Raw genomic sequence first — 18,239 nt, 5'->3', positions numbered from 1 at the left:
TTTGAGAATAACTATATGAAAAATCTTATAAGTACATAAAAATTAAGTTCAGAAAAAAAATTAAATTTAGTTACATTATAAACTTAATGCACTGCCTTTACAAAAGAAAAATCTAATCAGAACTTATCCCTGGAAAGTTAAGCCAAATAGTTCCCACATACAGTTGAAAGAAGAAGAGGGAAAAGGAAGGCATTGACCATTGAATGACCATTCCCAACTTTAATTCTTTGCATATTTTGACCATGATAACATCTCAATAAATGTCTTTTAATAAAATCAGTACATTTTCTTTACATTTAATGTAAATACCAAGTGGTCACATATCAACTTCATACAAGGACACACTTCATGGGTTTCATAATCAGATTTTAAAATATTCACATGTAACAAAAACAAATCACAATCTAAAAATAACATAAATAATAAAAAACAAAAGTACAACATAAAAAATACAAAAATGTAATTTATTTACCTTACCTACCAAATGGTTAACTATAAAGTTACAATTTTTGCCTTGGAGTTTAAGGCAGTTTCACTTTTACCACAGTTACTTTTTCTGATCATATGCTAGAATCAGTACCTTCTCTCTTTTATCTGTATTTAATTGATCACATACATTTTACATTTATCCACTTAAGAACTATATTTTCTTCAGATCACAGAAGTTCCATTTATAAAATGTCTTCATATATTTGAGTAATACCGATCACGGTTTTGAAAGTCTCTATGAGCATATCTTGCATAGGTCTTGTTATGTGGGATCCTTCCAAAAGGTTCATGGTCATTGAAACAAGATTCAAAAACTTCATCAACAGCCTTTTGGGCTACCTCTTTGCTGATATTCCTAACAGCCAGGATAGAAAGAATGGCTCTGTCTCGCACACAAGTCTAAGGAGAAAGAAAAGTATATGGCTTTAATTTAAATGACAATTTAAATCATGAAATAATAACATTTTATATAATGTCTGACCACAGTCAGACTTAATTCCCTTTCAAACCCTCTTACCCTGTTGGTGGGAATGCCAGCTGGTGCAGCCACTCTGGAGAACACTATAGAGGTTCCTCAAAAAGCTGAGCCTTGGTGGCCTCTGCCTTTGGCTCAGGTCATGATCTCAGGGTCCTGGGATCAAGCCCCACATTGGGCTCTCTGCTCGGCAGGGAGCCTACTTCCCCCCCTCTCTCTGCCTGCCTCGATGCCTACTTATGATCTCTCTCTCTCTGCCAAATAAATAAATAAAATCTTTAGGAAAAAAAAAAGTTGAAAATAGAGCTATCCTACAACCCAGCAATTGCACTAATAGGTATTTACCACATTGATACAAATGTGATCTGAAGGGCCACCTGCACCCCAATGTTTATAGCAACAATGTCTACAATAGCCAAACTATGGAAAGAGCCCAAATGTCCATTAATAGATGAATGGACAAAGAAGATGTGGTATTCATATACAATGGAATACTGCTCGGCCATTAAAAAAAAAAAAAGAAATCTTGCCATTTGCAAGGACATGGATGGAACTAAAGGATCTTAAGTGTTGGGAGCCTCGTGCCTAGAAGGGGTTAACCCAATAGAGCAACAGTTCTTGGGAACCTCTTCAACCAAGGACTTCCACAGGTAGCGAGCTAGAGTGCCACTGTGTCTCCCTGGTGATTGTTATGAGAACATTGTAAGGTTTGGCTTGTTGCCATTGCAGCTGCTGTCTCAAGACTAAGCTAATAAGGCTCCTGTGTTTTGAGAATATTGAATTATGGCCTAAGTGTCCAAACCACGAAGGTCAAGGCTGTCTGATATCTCTGCATGGCCAGCTACTGTCAGGCCAAAAGAGAAAGTAGATGTACAGAAGGCGATTCTCTTACTGTGTGGTATAAATCAGAACTCTGCAAAATAAACTTTGGCACTTGCTTGATACGTTCGCCAGTGTCCCTCCTGTTCCCCACATTCCCTTTCTTGATTCTGCTACCCTTCAACCCTGCTCCCTCTTGTCGCGCCGGCGGCGACGCTTATGCTAAGTAAAATAGGTCAATCAGACAAAGATAATTACTCATATGTGGAATTTAAGAAAAAAACGGGATCATAGGGGAAGGGAGGGAAAAATAAAAGACAAAATCAGAGAGGGAAACAAATCATAAGAGACTTCTTTTTTGTTGTTTTTTTTAGGATTGATTGATTGATTGATTGATTTCAGAAAGGGAGAAAGAACACAAGCAGGGAGGAGGGGCAGAGGAAAAAGGAACAGAGGTCCGCCTGCTGAGCAGGGAGCCCAAGGCGGGACTCAGTCTCATGACCCTGGGATCATGACCTCAGCGGAAGGGAGAGGCTTAACCAACTGAGCCACTCAGGCGCCCCACCATAAGAGACTCGTAATCACAGGAAACAAACTGAGGGTTGCTGGAGGGGATGTCAGTGGGGGGATGTGGTTACTGGGTGATGGACATTAAGGAGGGCATGTGATGTAATGAGCACTGGGTATTATATAAGACTGATGAATCACTGACCTCTCCCTCTGAAACTAATAATACATTATGTGTTAATTACTTGAATTTAAGTTTTAAAAATTCATGGAAAAAGAAGAATTAATCCCCTTTCATATTATTTTATTCATTTCTATCATTCTAAAGTAGAAACATAACTCTTAAATTATGGAATATGTTTAGCTTGATCTAAAATTATTTAGGTATAAATAAGACCTCCTCCATTTTTTCATCTTTTCCAATAATACAACCAGATGTCATTCTCTGCAGTCCAACAAACAGTAACTCCCAATTTGCAAAAATCAAAAAAACTAACAAACAAACAAACAAAAATCTATAAATAAGGTTCTGGTTGGATTTTTGGTAAAATTTCAATAGATTTAAGATATACTTTACTTCTATGTCTTTCTCTTTCTTTACTTTCCAGTTGACTAATACTAGATAATCTTTCCTTCAAGAGGGGCATCTCCCATGGAGGTAATAGGAAGCTACACATATATATATACACAAAATTTGAAGGTGTCTCAATTTTTCAGGAGAAAAAAATCAAACAACTTTTTTTTTTCCTGAGCGTTCTTTGCATGGGTATTAAATTCTCTACTTAAGACAACAAATTATCTAATACATAGTAATAGGCTAGATTCTCTCAGTATTCTAAATATGTTACAAAACAGACGGTCCTGGGGCGCCTGGGTGGCTCAGTCGCTTAAGTGTCTGCTTTGGCTCAGGTCATGATCCCAAGGTCCTGGGATCGAGCCTCTCGTTGGACTCCCTGTTCAGCGGAGAATCTGCTTCTCCCTCTCCCTCTGCCTGCCGCTCTGCCTACTTGTGCTTTCCATCTCTCCGTCAAATAAATAAATAAAATCTTAAAAGAAAAAAGAAACAGAAGGTCCTGCCATTCCAATTCTTGGAGCACTTTAAATCCATTTATTTCTCCACATGCACAAAGTAAAGTTCAAAAGAATGGCACACTTCATGAAGAATAACCAGGGATGCCTGGGTGGCTCAGTAGGTTAAGCATCTGCCTTCAGCTCAGGTCATGATCCCAGGGTCCTGGGATGGAGTCCCATATTGGACTCCCTATTTGTTGGGGGCTTGCTTTTCCCTCTCCCTCTGCCTGCCACTTCCCCTGCTTTTACTCGCTCTCATTTTTTCTCTTTCTCTCTCTCAAATAAATAAAATCTTTAAAAAAAAAAAAAATACTGGTCCTTACAGCTGTGCAATATGTCAATCATTCATCTTCTGTGTTTATTCCTTGTTTTACTTCACCCTGGTCAGTATGCCTGAGCTGGAGATGCTCACTAGCATTAGAATATAAACCAGTGCTTCTCGACCTAAGTTACACTAAACACTGATTTAAAAATAAACCCCAGGCATAAAGGAAGAAGAAAGAAAGGATGAACCATATGGAGCTATGACAGCAACTGCCAGAAGAAGACATTTCTCCCTTCCAGGGGAAAAAAAGATAGCAAAAATTTGTCTCCTAGAGTTAAAGGTTTGGGAGGCACATGTATAGACCACAGTTCAGGTTTATCTTTCCAAATGTAATGCATTCCTGTTAAAACTGGCGATATTGCCACATTTTGCCATCGGTTACTGTCATCAATGTCAGTGTCTCTTGGGTACATGCTGTACAAACACAGGGACTCCACTCTCTAAGACTGCTCTCCCTCAACCAGGCTCCCACTACCTCCCTGAACTTTCCCTCCTGTTGCTAGTTTATTCATTTTCAGCGACTACTACCCAAGGGAAAAAGAGGAGAGAGAGCATTGTCAGGGCTGTGCTGATTCAAAGCTTTGCTATCATGGCCCACAGCCTGTAAAGATGCCCTACTACTCAGCCCTAACCTGTGCTGTGGGGCAGCCTCTGTTCCAAAAGGTATGACTGTTTTATCTCCAGAATACAAGTCCCAGACTCTGGAGAGCACAGTCCGATAGACTGTGATTTTGCATCCATTCTTCATCTACCTGCTTCCAAAAGGATCCCAAGAACAAGACTGTATGGTTCTTTTCACTATTAAAATCTCTCACTGAGTCACACAGCTTCCCATCATTAAAAAGTAGAATTCGGGTGCCTGGGTGGCTCAGTTGGTTAAGCAACTGCCTTTGGCTCAGGTTTTGATCCCAGAGTCCCGGAATCGAGTAGTGCATTGGGTTCCCAGCTCCACGGAGAGTCTGTTTCTCCCTCTGACCTTCTCCCCTCTCATGCTCTCTCTCACTGTCTCTCTCTCTCTCTAAAATAAATAAATAAAATAAAATAAAATAAAAAGTGGAACTCAACTCCATCCATTTGGCTTCCACGGGACACATTCTGTATTCTCCCCACAGAAGTAGTTCTTTCACATTTCAAATGCAAAATGTACTTCTCATTTCTTTGTGCGTTATTTCCACTCCTAGCACTCTGGAGGGTTAAGTGATTCATATGTTAGTTTTACCTGATGGTGTTGTTTCAGTCCAAAATGCAACCTGAATATTTCATTTATGAGTGAGCAGTCTCCACTAAGGTTAGCAGCTCGAACCTAACACAGAGACAGAGGCAAACAGAAAGAAAGTGAGTTCTCCTGCTCTATAAAAAGTTTTATAAAAGAATTTAAAATTAGCATGTCTTTCTGAGACTAGAGTATCCACTGGACCTTTTTCAAGAATGTCTTGAACTCTGACATAAGACTATTTTAAGTTATTCTTACATTAAGAAAAAGAGCAGATATCCATGAGCTGGGCTAGACAATGCAAAATAAACTGGGGGTTGGGGGAAGGCCAATCGTTTATCAAAGGAAATTTTCAAAACTTCACACCATAACCTTATTGAAAGAACTAATTTCTTTGGAAACCAGAAGCCAGAAAGTTGGACCTCAGAGTTAAAGTCCATGCTCTCCACAAAAAACAACATTTCTAGAAATTACCAAAAGGACTGCAAAATTGCATTCTTTCAAAGATCTACAAACTGAATTTCAACGTAAGCTTAAACTTAAATGCATCAGCATCTAAGATACTTTGAGAATAGGAACCTCCTGCCCTTGGCCCAAAACAATGAAACTCTCTTGGAACCTCCCTTAAACTTGTATAAACTCATGCCTTCCTCCAGGGCCTCAACTGTCCTTTGAAAACTTAAGTTGTGGAAACTGAAGCAAGAACATTCCAAGCACAAGAACACACTGGAGCTAGCTGACAGGCCTTCATTCCCCTAGCACCCAAGGGAGAGACCTATTTAAAAACTCGGGTTTCACCTCTACTCTCCAAAGAGTAGGAGGTGTAATTAGATGCAGTGGGACTGCTTACTAATTTCAAAGGAAAAAGAAAATAATCTAAGTTACAAAGTGTACACTTACATTTATATATATATATATATTTTTACTTCTCAGCACATTGCACTCTTCAATTACTGAAATGCAAGTATTAAATACATATGTCTCTCTAAGAGCATAAATATATTGCACTTCTGAGAGCAACCCAAAGTGCTTAGCAGTAAAAAAACTTTTTATGTCGTATTTTTGAGACTAAATGTTTTACTCGAGGGCAAGCAAGGCGCTCCGCCTATGGAAGGCAGCACAATAGGCCGGTTAAGAACCCTGGTTGTAATCCTGTCTCTGCCATGTACTAACCACGAATCTCAATCAATGCCTCCCTTTCAACACGTGTGACATGCTGATCATAACATCTACCTGGATGGACTGTTCAGTAGACTCAGGGAGAATGCACAAAAGGAACAGTGTTCGGCACACAGTCTTCAGCCAGAGTTAACTAGCATTAGTTTTTATATTATAGAGTTGATTCCACAGGGGAAAATGGTTATTTGGTTAAGTGGTTAAAAATTATTATTATATACCACATATAATAATATATGTCATATATTATTATATATGTAAGATATATATTGTTGGGTCAGTGGGCTCCGGGAGTGCAGGAGGAACAATAGAAATGACCGTCGGCTCCGGAGGTTCCGTGCAGGAAGAGCAATGGAAATGACCGCCACGGTGTCGCCACCAGACCCCCGCGGGGTCTCACCGCTGTCTTCTAGCCTACCCCCGCCTCCTTAACCCTTGACTCTCCCGCCAAAAGGATGTATGCCCAGGTCACGTCTCCATAGGTAACCCTATACCTATGCAGGAGACAGATAAAAGACCCCCGCCAACTCCCTCCCAGCGCAACTTCCACCACTGCTTTCCAGAGTCGTGGAACCTCCCCCGGGAGTGCCCACCTCCTCCCGGTGCAACTTTCTTGGCTCCCTGTCTTCTGAGCCCTGAAACTTCACCGAAGAGTGCCTTTAATAAACCTTGCCTTGATCATATGGTTTCACTTATTTGTGGAGCAAAACAAATAGCATGGAAGACATGGGGAGATAGAGAGGAGAAGGGAGTTGGGGGAAATTGGAAGGGAAGGTGAACCATGAGTGACCATGGACTCTGAAAAACAATCTGAGGGTTTTGAAGGGGGTGGGGGTCGGGGTACCAGGTTGTGGGTATTATAGAGGGCATGGACTGCATGGAGCACTGGGTGTGGTGAAAAAATAATGAATACTGTTATGCTGAAAATAAAAAATAAATGTTAAAAAAAGAAATTTTAAAAATAAATAAAAAATTTTAAAAGAAAGAAAAAAAATAAAAATAAAATTAATTAATTAAAAAAAAATAAACCTTGCCTTGCACCCACTTCGCCTGGCGTCATGTTTATCTCGCCTATAAAACCTTACATATATTATAAACTAATGTATATGAAATATATGTATTATATACTAAAAATGGTTATTATATAGAGTCATTACTATCACTAGGACTTAAAAGTTATCATTAAGATAATTCAAAGAAGATACTTAAAATATCTCTTGTTGTGTCTCAAAGCTGTGTTCAGGAATTAAAACTGGACATCTAAGAGTGACATGGAACCATGACGGGAGAAAAAGGAGTATGTTTAAGTAAATTATACTTCAACTAGTTTTTTTATTTGTTTTAAGATTTATTTATTTGAGGGGGGAGTGAGGGGCAGAAGAAGACAGAGTCTTAAACATTATACTTCAATTAAATGTTCAAACCCAGATGTTTCAGGGGGAGAAAGTATCTTTTTATAATAAAACTCACTTCAGAGCAGGCCAAATGTCTGACGTCAGTGAACCAGTTGACGTGAGCGCGACAGTGATCAAAGGCATGAATGAGCTCATGGGTGACCACTCTGTTCATATGGGCCTGATTACGGATGTTGTTCTGGCACAAAACAATCTAGGAGGGACCAAAATAAGAGAAGTTCCATTATGTCTAACACCTACTCACCTTCTGTAACTCCCATCTTCTCTCTGGTATGAGATGGCTCGGCAGCTTAGAGAGCCTCCACCCAGTATCCTCCCTCAACCCCACACCTACCCATCCATCAAGATCTGGTCCTAACGTACATGCTCCACTTAGCGCTCCCAGTAACCAACTTCTCCCTGTGCTCTCTGAACTACAGTAGCACTTAAATGCCATCCTTGGCGAGCTACTGGACTCCACAGCATCATACTAGGAGTGGGCTTTGGAATGAAGCAAATTCAAACACCAGCCCCACTCCTTACTAACTTGGTGACCTTGGGCAAGTTTTTTAACCACTATGCACCTCAGTTTCCTCAACTATAAAAAGGAGATAATTAGAGCACCTACCTCATAGAATTGTGAGAATTAAATGAGAATACATGTAAACTGCTTCTTACCAAGTTTCTGAATGAGCAATGAATCAAGAATGAATGACCACCACTGTCTCATTCTACTAGAATTGCCAGGGAAAATCCTCAGAAAAACCTTCAGAAAGAAGTGCAAAAAGCCAACAGCACACAGAGCAGGACCCTATAAGAGTAATAAAGACATGAGAGGGATCCTAATAATGACAGTTACCATTTATTGTGTACTTCCTATGAGCCAGACACAAGGATACGTGCCCACTATTTTATATACATTCATCCAACACTCATCTTTCAACTAATATTTCTTGAGACCTACTAGATTTATAATCTATAATTATAATTTCTAATGTATAATCTATAAATGGTGCTAGAAATTAATCAACTATTTACCAAAATCTTTAAATATATGACATGACAGCTGTCATGAAGAAGAATCCAGGATGTCATGAGGACATACAATAAGAATGCCTGACCTGGTCTAGAGGATTGGGAAAGGGATCTCTGCAGAAGGAATTTTTAAACTGGGATCTCATGGATGAACAGGAGTTAAATTTGAGAGGTGGGGAGGGGAGCATTCCAGACAGAGCAACCTTCTAGAAGGTCTGAGAAGCTGAAAAGCAGGCCTATACTGCTGTAGCACAGAGCTATAGGGGATAGGCACAGGATAAGCCTGGTGAGGTTGGCTAGAGCCAAATCACTCTTTATCCTGAGAACAGTGGAAGTCACAGAAAGGGAGGAGTGAAACAGGGTGGTGCTTTTGTTTATCCTTTTGACTACAGTGGGGAAAATAAGCAGAAGATGATCAAAACTGGATGCAGAGAGACTTTCTGAAGGTTAAAGAGGTATTCTAGGCAACAGGTAATGGTATTTGAGCAGGGATAGTGAGATGCCTCCCCAAAAAATACTTAGGAGATAAATAGGACAAAAAGTTGGTGATGGATGTAAAATATGGAAAAGGAATTGGAGATACAAAGATGATCTCTGTATTTCTGGCTTGGGTAAGAGGTTGGAAGGTAGTAAAATTCACTGAGATATGCAAAATTACAACACAAAGTTGGATGGGGATAGGGGATAGTATAAACCATCAATTTGGACTTGGGCAAATCTGTGAGGTCTCAGGTACCTTTAAGACATCCAAGTGTAGGTGTGAAGTGCCATTTGGATATATAGATGTTAAGTGCAAAAGAGAGCTCTGATCTAGGGAAATAAATGAGATCCCCTTGGCAAACTGTAGAGGAAGAAAAGAAGGGAGTCTAACATCAAGGATTAAGAGACTTCAACATTTAGCAGCTGATAGAGGAAGGTGAGCTAGCAAAAGAGCAACCAGAAGAGTGTCACATACCAGGAACCAGGGGAAGAGAGTGTCTGGCATTACCCACGAAAGCGTCTGGCATTACCCGTGAAAGCCAAGGGTACGCATGCTATATGACCCAGCAATTCTGCTTCTAGACAAATACCTAGGAGTAACTTCTGCACATGTGTCCCAGGAGAAAAGGTAAGAAATATTCACAGCAGCATTGTTCATAATAACAAAGTCAGAAACAATATTAAGTATGGCTAACTGCTGTATACAGATACAGTGGAGGACTATGTAACAGTCCAACTAAGGAAAAGAGAGCTGTGTACAACACGAAAGAATCTCAACAAAATAATGGTTACAGAAGACTCTGTGTTGTATGATTTCATCAAACTACAAAGTATTCCATGCATAAAACTTAAAAGCCAGGCAACTAAATAACATATTGTTTGACTGTACATGTCTATGATAAAACCATTGAGAAAAGCAGGAAATGACTATCACAAGAGCCAGAATAAGAAAGGGAGAGGAAATGTAATCCAAGAGTGGGGCGCATTCTCCTGAAGTCCTGGCAATGTCCTATTTCTCAAGTCTGGGTGGCAGTTACAAAGGTACTCATTTTATTACTACGACCAAAAGCATGCACACAGGTTTCTTACTCTTCTGTATGAATGAGACAGTTCATGATACAAATTAGAATTTTAAAAAAAATAAAAGGAGAAAGTACCCAACTATGCTCAACACTGCTGAGAAGTAAGCTAAAAGTTCAAAATGTCCACTCTATTTAGCCCCAAGGGAGAAATGAATTCATCAAGACCCATTTTGAGAGCTGCAAGTATTGTTATTATCATTTTACACATGAGGAAACTGAGAATAAGGCAAATAACTTGCCCAAGCCCCACAGCTAATAAGCAGGGGAAGTAGATTTGAACTCAACTCTACCAGACTCCAAAACCCAGACCTTTCACACTTATGTTATGTTTCTTTTTCTCATGATTACTACAAAATACCTATAAATAACCAAAATACATATAAAATTCCCCAGGGGGAAACAACTAAGTGTTATCAAACAGGGTTGTATCTTCAAGATGGAAGGTGTTACTTATAAAAACTTCATCTACCCTCATCACATGCCCTAATTCTTCTACCATCTCCAAGATGCTGTCAAAACCCTCTGATTACTTAAAACTTTTATTGAATGCTCTCTATGCCTACTATGATAAGCACCTTACACAAGGTATCTCATTTAATTCTCATAACTATACTACAAGATAGATACAATCACTACCCATATTTTCCAGATGAGAAAACTTACTCCCCTAGTCGCAAATGTTCTAAGATGTATCAGCTCAGCATTCAAAGCCTCCCACCATATGGTTTTCCTTTTCTTCCAATCCTATTTCCCTGTATTCTCCACACATTCCTGTCCCCCAGCTATGTTAGACAACATGCCACTCTCCAAATACACCTTGTCCTTTCCCAACACACCACCTTTGCTCATGCTTCCCCTTCTTTGGGTAAGAGTCTTCATCTTCTTTGCCACAGAAGCAGCTTTATACACTCTAGCTGAATCTGTAGGTGTCTTGCAATCACCTTACCATCCCATGGTGGTAATAACACCCCCCTAAAATAGTTTAACCTGCCTAACTTTATCATTGTCTTATCTCCCCTATGAGAGCATAAGCTCCTGAAGAGTAAGAACCATAACTATTCACTTTTTCAATCTTACATAAAGCCTACAGAATGGCCAGCATGCCAAGGTCCTTAGCAAATATCAGGAAAGAGAACAACTTGGCAATAATGCCTACCTGAGATGTTGACGCATCAAAGCCTCCGCTGACATTGCCATTACAATCTTCACAAGAAAAGTGTCTTTCTCTGTTAACAGCACTAAAAGGCAAGAAAGCATTAAAGATAAAATGTCCAAAAGCAGTGTGCACTCAGTGCAGGGTAAACAGCCCTGGGCAAGGAGTCAGGAGCCCCTTGTCATAAATCCCCTCTACCACTAACACACAGGAAACCTTGGGAAGCCTTCAGGACTAAACTGTCTCACCTATGATATAAGAAAATCATCCCTGCAAAATCTACCCTAGTTCAAATTCCATGACATGGTTCCATAAAGCATTTGGTCCACTGATTAAGACCATATTGGGAATACCCTGGAGTTGCTCCCCTCGGGCCAGAAAGTCACCTCCCTAATCTCCTCCAAGTTAAACAACCCCTGGAAGGCTCCTGCATAACAAGCTGAGATTTCTTCTCCAGGAAGGACAATGCTGGAGCTGGAAGAGAGGAAAAGCCAGGTTTGGCAATTACTTACAAGACTTTATGTGTGGTCTTTACTAAACAACGGAGATGAATGGTAAAGCCAGAGATGTACAGTTAGGCCAGAAGGTATATGCAGAGATCAAGACCTATCTGGAAACAATACAGCCCATCCCCACCACCTACCACATGGAAAAGGTTTTGTGGTCTGAAGTAAAAACCTATAAGTAGTTCTAGTATGGGGTTTTTATGTTTTTAGCAGCCTGAATAGAGACCAGCACTTTAAAAAGATTTACTTACCAACCTGAGTGCTTCATGGCATCAAGCAGAAGTTTGACATATGGATCTAAAAAGATATTGATTCAATTAAGCATGCTAATTGGAAAAAATAGCACCAATTAAATTATCCAAAAAGCAGTAAATTATCAAAAAGTAACTCACAAATCTTAATGAAATAATACTATCTTAAAAGTGGTACAAATGGATATGAAAAGACAAGCTTAAATTAACATAAAAACAAATCTTCAATGAGCTAAAACACTGATACAAATACCAAGATGGGTACTACTGAACATCTTCAATAATACCAAAAATGATTTGAAAGCTCTTTTTTTAGTTAAATGATCAAAAACAGCATACTAAAGCACATATCAAAAGAATGAGGGAGTTTGGGGCCACATCCATAGAAAGGAACAGTAGCACAGTGTCCAGATTAGAAGGTAGTTACAGAGCCCCACTGGCATCTTTCCTGGTCAGACCACAGGCTAACAGAATCCCATTCTGAGTACCACACTCTAATCAGGACCTGCCAACTGAAGCTCTCCACGAGAGAAGGCAGCCAGAACAGTACAGGACTTTGTTCAGTAAGAAGCAAGAAAGGAGTTGTGGATTTGGAAAGAATACAAAACTGAACTAGGACCACAATGGCTTCAGGTTTTGAATGAGTGCCACGTGGAAATAGATCCAATCAATAGTTCTCCAGAGGGCAGAACAAGGACCAAAGAGCTGAAGTTACAGTATGAGAAAGGATTTTTCCAACAATTAAAGCTGTTAATAAAAATACAAGTGGCCTCAAAGAGCCTCAAAGAATCGGTAACCTGTTCCAGCAGAGGTCTATAAGCTCTCTGGTCAGTGATGGCTCAGAGGTTTTCCTATATGGGGTGGAAAGGCCTAGATGACTCCCGAGGGCCCTTCTACGCAGCCATAAGCCTGTGATAATTGCAGGAAAGTACAACAAACCCAAATGCCTCTAATATTAACTTCTCACATAGGGGTCTCGACTGAGTGTACAAATGGGCAGAGTATTATATGAAGTAAGCGAAAAAATTTAAAAAGAAAAGAAATCAAGGTTGGTTTTTTTTTAAGGGTTGAAAGCAAAAACAAGTGAGTAAAAAAAAGTAATGAGAGATGAAAAAGGCATAGGTTACTACTTTAGTAACCTGCCCCCCTCTTAAGAGTGTTAACAGTAATACAATTATTAGTAATAAGAATTGTGTGTGTGTGTGTGTGTGTCGTGTGTCAGGAACCGTATCAAGTGCATTATTATTCAAGCAACTAAGAGAGCCTTACAAAGTTAAAGTGGATTCCAAAATCTATAGTCCTCTTACTAAAAAATAATCATAACAATAATAATTGTAGGGAGGGTGGGAGGGGTCTGATACTTAAAACAAGACCTGCAGTATTTAAAATGGATTTACGGGGCGCCTGGGTGGCTCAGTGGGTTAAAGCCTCTGCCTTCGGCTCGGGTCATGATCTCAGGGTCCTGGGATCGAACCCTGAGTCGGGCTCTCTGCTCAGCAGGGAGCCTGCTTCCCCCTCTCTCTCTGCCTGCCTCTCTGCCTGCCTCTCTGTGTACTTGTGATCTCTCTCTCTCTGTCAAATAAATAAATAAAATCTTTAAAATGGATTTACTGTGGGGCACCTGGATGGCTCAGTGGGTTAAAGCCTCTGCCTTCTGCTCAGGTCATGATCCCAGGGTCCTGGGATCGAGCCCCACATCGAGCTCTCTGCTCTGCAGCAAGCCTGCTTCTCTTCCTCTCTCTCTGCCTGCCTCTCTGCCTACTTGTGATCTGTCTGTCAAATAAATAAATAAAATCTTAAATAAAGTAAAATGGATTTACTTTAAAGAAAAAGGGAACAAAGATCTCCCTGAGGCTCAGTCCTAGGAACAGCATAGTTAAGTTACAGGTTGACGCTTTAATACCACTAACACTTCTCTCAACATCGCTTCAGGGGAGCATTGAGGCCTGTAAATTCCTCCTGGGGCTCATGGTCAGCCCACCACCACCTTCACATTCTACCTCCATATCTCCTCCACTGTTTGTCTCTTCCACTGTAAGCAGTTATCCATTACTCAGCTCCTGAGTATGCTCACACTTACCATTCATAAAACCTATTCCTCACAATCCTAAGAGAGGCTTTTTATCCCTACCCATTTGTGTGTGTGTGTGCAGATGAGGATAGAGGGGATCGGAGAGTTAAGTCAGTCTTCTACACCTGATAAGGAGAGGGACCAGGATTTGAACCCACGTCTAACTCTGCAGTCCATGTTCTTTCCACTATGTTCCACTTCACAAAAGGTACTGTCCTGGTCCCTACCCATCTTTGTATTTCCCCACACCAGAACCTAGGAGGCATTCAATATACATTTCCAAGTGAATACAACCTCATGATTCCATTACCACTCTTCTTCCCACCTCCCTGAGTCCCAAATAAGAAGACTGGAGAATCTTCAGGTGGTTGACTTTTGAACTATAATGGGCAGCTATGAGATAGTAACCTTGCTTTAGGACCAACAGGTTTAAGATTTTTTGTTTTCTAAATATACCTGAAGTAAACTTAGAAAATCCATATATCAATGTAAAGGAGTTAAGAAATCTCTAGTGCAATGTCCCTGGGACTAGAGAAATTGGTCAGCAGGTAGGTGTGTCCCCTATTTAACCCACAGCAGTAGTTCTTGACCCTTTGCGGGTCGGGCCTTTTTGAGAATATGATTAAGTTCCCCAGAAAAATGCATTCAGATGTATACACACAGGATTTCATAGCCTATTTCAGAGGTTTCCACACTCAAAAGCCCATCTATGTATGAAGGTTAAGAACCCCTCGCAATGAAAAACGGTTTGCAAAACTGCTTTTGTGCCCTCAGCAGTCATGCCTTAATTAACGTGACTCTTACAACTCTGCTTCACCAGGACTATGAAGTCCTCACACCACTGCATAATTTATATAAGAAATCGAAGGACCTGGGGCGCCTGAGTGGCTCAGTGGGTTAAGCCTCTGCCTCCGGCTCAGATCATGATCTCAGGGTCCTGGGATCGAGCCCCGCATCCAGCTCTCTGCTCAGTGGGGAGCCTGCTTCCGCCTCTCTCTCTGCCTGCCTCTCTGCCTACTTGTGATCTCTCTCTCTGTCAAATAAATAAATAAAAATTTTAAAAATTTCAAAAAAAAAATCAGAGGACCTGTCAGATCAGTGCCTGTGACTGAAAAAGGCAAACTCCCATCCAACTCCTTCCTCATTCCACAAGCAAGAGTAGGGCTGAACACGGCCTCAACACCTCCTCTAATAAGGGAAACTGAGGCCCAACCTGCTGCCCCCCGCCCCACGCCACCACTCCCGCTCCAAAACGCTGAATCTACCTAGACCCTACGCAGAGGTGCCTGAACTCTGCTCATGGGGCTGAACCCAGAGACCCCTGCCCTGCGGGTCTCAGACACCATCCGGGCCCACCCCCGCCAACCCCAAGCACCCGAGCCACGGCTCCTACTTGTCTCCAGAGTCTTCAGGAGCATAAGCTGGCACTTCTGGTTGTTGGTGAAGAAGCTGGAAAGGAACCCTTGCCCGGGCTTCCCCTCAGCCAGCCGCTCGGGTAGAACCTGGCACGCGACGTGTTGCTGCTGCAGCTGTTCCTCCGCCGCGGGACCCGGCGGGCGCTCGTCCGCAGCTCCTGCCATGCCGCCCGCGGACCTCGCTGCTGCCTCACCTCCCGCCTCGGGCGGCTGGGGATGAGATCCGGGAAAGGTAACAACCCTCCAGCCAACCTGGCCGCGCCGAACCTCCTTCCGCCCAGCCCACCCGGCCCCAGGTAGGGCGACGGCGGCAGAGCTCGCAGGAGGACGTTGGGGCGGCTGGGCCTCCGAGCCCTGCAATGGACGCGGGGCGGGGCGAGAGGAGCGGGGCGGGGCGAGAGCGCGGGTGGGGCGGGGCGAGAGGCGCGGGAAGGAATGGAGGCGGGGCTCCAAATCCCTACCGAAGGAGTCAAACCTGGGCGCTGCACTGGCTGGCGTCTATCTCCAGGGCTGCTGTGGGCTTCGCTGGGAACCCTCGGCGTGGTTGGCCGATCCTCATAAGCATAGTTCCGCAACCCACCTCCTCGTGGACACTCAATCCTCAGTACTGGCCACTAAAGTCCCCTCACGCTCCGAAGGTCTCAGGCATCCTCCCATTCCCTTACTTTTCCACCAGCAGGCCAGTTGCAATCTGGCCCACCCATCTGATGTCCCAAGCCATTTCGAAAGCAGTGCTTTTCAGAAACGTTTGAAAGCTGCCATTATAATTACTGGTCATATCAGTATCTTCAATTTTTTTTCTACCTCACCTGGGCCCAGTGGCCCACCCTGCACTCTTGTCACCCCAAATAACTTTATGCTAACAAAACACAACCAGTTTACTTCTACCTCCAACCCTTAATTCACTTCCATTTTCAAGCCCCTTTACTCAGTCCTTATAATCCAGGCCCTGATCAAATCTACCTATCCCACAGGGCTTTCCCAGATACCTTAATCAAAATTATTCTCTCCTGATCTCCCAAGGTACAAAGTACTCTGCATCTTTTATCATTTTCATCACAACCTGCCAGGTTTTAACTAATTTGTATTTCTCATTTTCCACTAAATTTTTTTAAGATTTTATTTACCTATTCAAGAGAGAGAAACAGAGAGAGACAGAGTGCACAAACACAGGGAAGGGCAGAGGGAGAGGGAGAAGCAGGCTTCCCACTGAGTGGGGGCTAGATCCCAGGTTCCTGTGCTCTCAACCGGAGCCAAAGGTACACAGTCAACCAACTGAGCCACCCAGGCGCCCCTCTTTTTCCACGAAATTACTCAGTTCAGCTCACGCATTTATTCAGCACCTACTAAGATGGCCCAAACATAATGGCAGAGACTGAGGAAACAATAATAAGAGAATTGATGAGGTTGAAGAGGAGCATATGATTTATGTGAGAAATGTATAGAAATAATACAGGCTCAAGAGACCTTGAGGATTATGAACAATGCTTTATGTGTCATGGATGCTTAATAAATATCTTGATTGAATGCAAATCAAAACCACAATGAGATATCACCTCACACCTGTGAGAATGGCTAATTATAAAAAAAGACAAGGGGGCGCCTGGGTGGCTCAGTGGGTAAAAGCCTCTGCCTTCGGCTCAGGTCATGATCCTGGGGTCCTGGGATCGAGCCCCACATCGGGCTCTCTGCTCTGTGGGGAGCCTGCTTCCTCCTCTCTCTCTGCTTGCCTCTCTGCCTACTTGTGATCTCTGTCTGTCAAATAAATAAATAAAATCTTTTAAAAAATTAAAAAAGACAAGAAATAACAAATGTTGGTGAATAGGTGGAGAATAGAGAACACTTGTGCACTATTGATGGGAAGGTAAATTAGGGAAGCCACTCTGAAATACAGTATAGAGATTCTTCAAAAAATTAAAAATAGGACTACCATATGATCTAGTAATTCCACTTCTGGGTATTTACCCAAAGAAAACAAAACACTAATTTGAAAAGATAACATCCAACTCATGTTCACTGCAGCATTGTTTACAATAGCTAAGATATGGAAGCAAACTAGGTGTCCATTGATGAATGAATGAAGAAACGGTGGTATAAAAAAAAAATGGAAAACTGTTCAGTCGTTAAAAAAAAAAAGAATGAAATCTTGCCACTTGCAACAACATGGCATTCGTATTGATCAGGAAGTGGTAAAAGCACTAATTTGTAGTGGACTTAATCAAGGATACATGCTGTAATCACAAGGATAACCATTAAAAGAACAGCATTAAAGGGCAAAACTAATGCATTAATGAGGGGGGAAATAAAAAATAAGCAAATTGGATGGGATGCTAGGATTATTCATCATTTGAAATTTGAAATATTACAAAACTACAAACACCTCCTACATACAGATTGCTAAAATTATAATAGTTTTCTTAAACCACTTTTTATTGAGTTACCTTGGATACATTACTTCTAACCTCCACTACAACCCTATAAGTATTAATATCACTATTTTGCTGATCAAAAAAAAAAAGTGGGTTTCAGCCATATTGAATAATTTATCCAGGACCACACAGCCAATTTTTAATCTATTTAAGGAACTAAAACATAAACATATAGAAAACTACACTATTACAGTTATTGTAATGGGTCCATAATACTCAGGAAAGGCTAGATGGAGAAGATGGGCCCTGACATTGACCATATCCTGTAAGCACATGAAATACTATTTGAAATATCATTCAGCTAAATGAATAAGAAAATAAATGCAAATTAAAAGCTGTAATTTTGGG

General features: G+C 41.4%; 1 protein-coding gene across 4 annotated transcripts; it reads right to left on the bottom strand.

The window, feature by feature from the left end:
• Window positions 1–246: 246 nt before the first annotated feature.
• ATP23 (ATP23 metallopeptidase and ATP synthase assembly factor homolog) lies at window positions 247–15,850 on the bottom strand. Of its 4 annotated transcripts, none has more exons than XM_032348816.1 (6): window positions 15,414–15,850; window positions 11,977–12,022; window positions 11,223–11,304; window positions 7,546–7,683; window positions 4,906–4,989; window positions 247–888 (listed from the first exon to the last, which is right to left on the bottom strand). In XM_032348816.1, the coding sequence occupies exons 1-6, from the start codon at window positions 15,625–15,627 to the stop codon at window positions 685–687; spliced, it is 768 nt and encodes a 255-aa protein (XP_032204707.1). In that variant the 5' UTR covers window positions 15,628–15,850; the 3' UTR covers window positions 247–684. The 4 variants fall into 4 exon arrangements, with proteins under 4 accessions (XP_032204707.1, XP_032204708.1, XP_032204706.1 ...); XM_032348817.1 differs by having other exon boundaries at window positions 15,441–15,850; XM_032348815.1 differs by lacking the exon at window positions 4,906–4,989 and having other exon boundaries at window positions 15,414–15,737.
• Window positions 15,851–18,239: the final 2,389 nt, after the last annotated feature.

Source organism: Mustela erminea, chromosome 6 (assembly GCF_009829155.1).
Source record: "Mustela erminea isolate mMusErm1 chromosome 6, mMusErm1.Pri, whole genome shotgun sequence".
NCBI classification, from domain to species: Eukaryota; Metazoa; Chordata; class Mammalia; order Carnivora; family Mustelidae; genus Mustela; species Mustela erminea.
The sequence above is the reverse complement of the archived record's forward strand: the minus strand, read 5'-3'. Positions and strand labels throughout refer to the sequence as shown.

Bases quoted from the DNA above. Each gene is read 5' to 3' on its own strand.
- ATP23 (XM_032348816.1), bottom strand. From the start codon at position 15,627: ATGGCAGGAGCTGCGGACGAGCGCCCGCCGGGTCCCGCGGCGGAGGAA. The intron at 12,023-15,413 runs GTTGGCGGGGGT...ATATCTTTTTAG, and splicing joins CCGTGGCTCGGGTGCTTGGG to ATCCATATGTCAAACTTCTG. The intron at 7,684-11,222 runs GTAGGCATTATT...GGTCCCTCCTAG, and splicing joins TTGATGCGTCAACATCTCAG to ATTGTTTTGTGCCAGAACAA.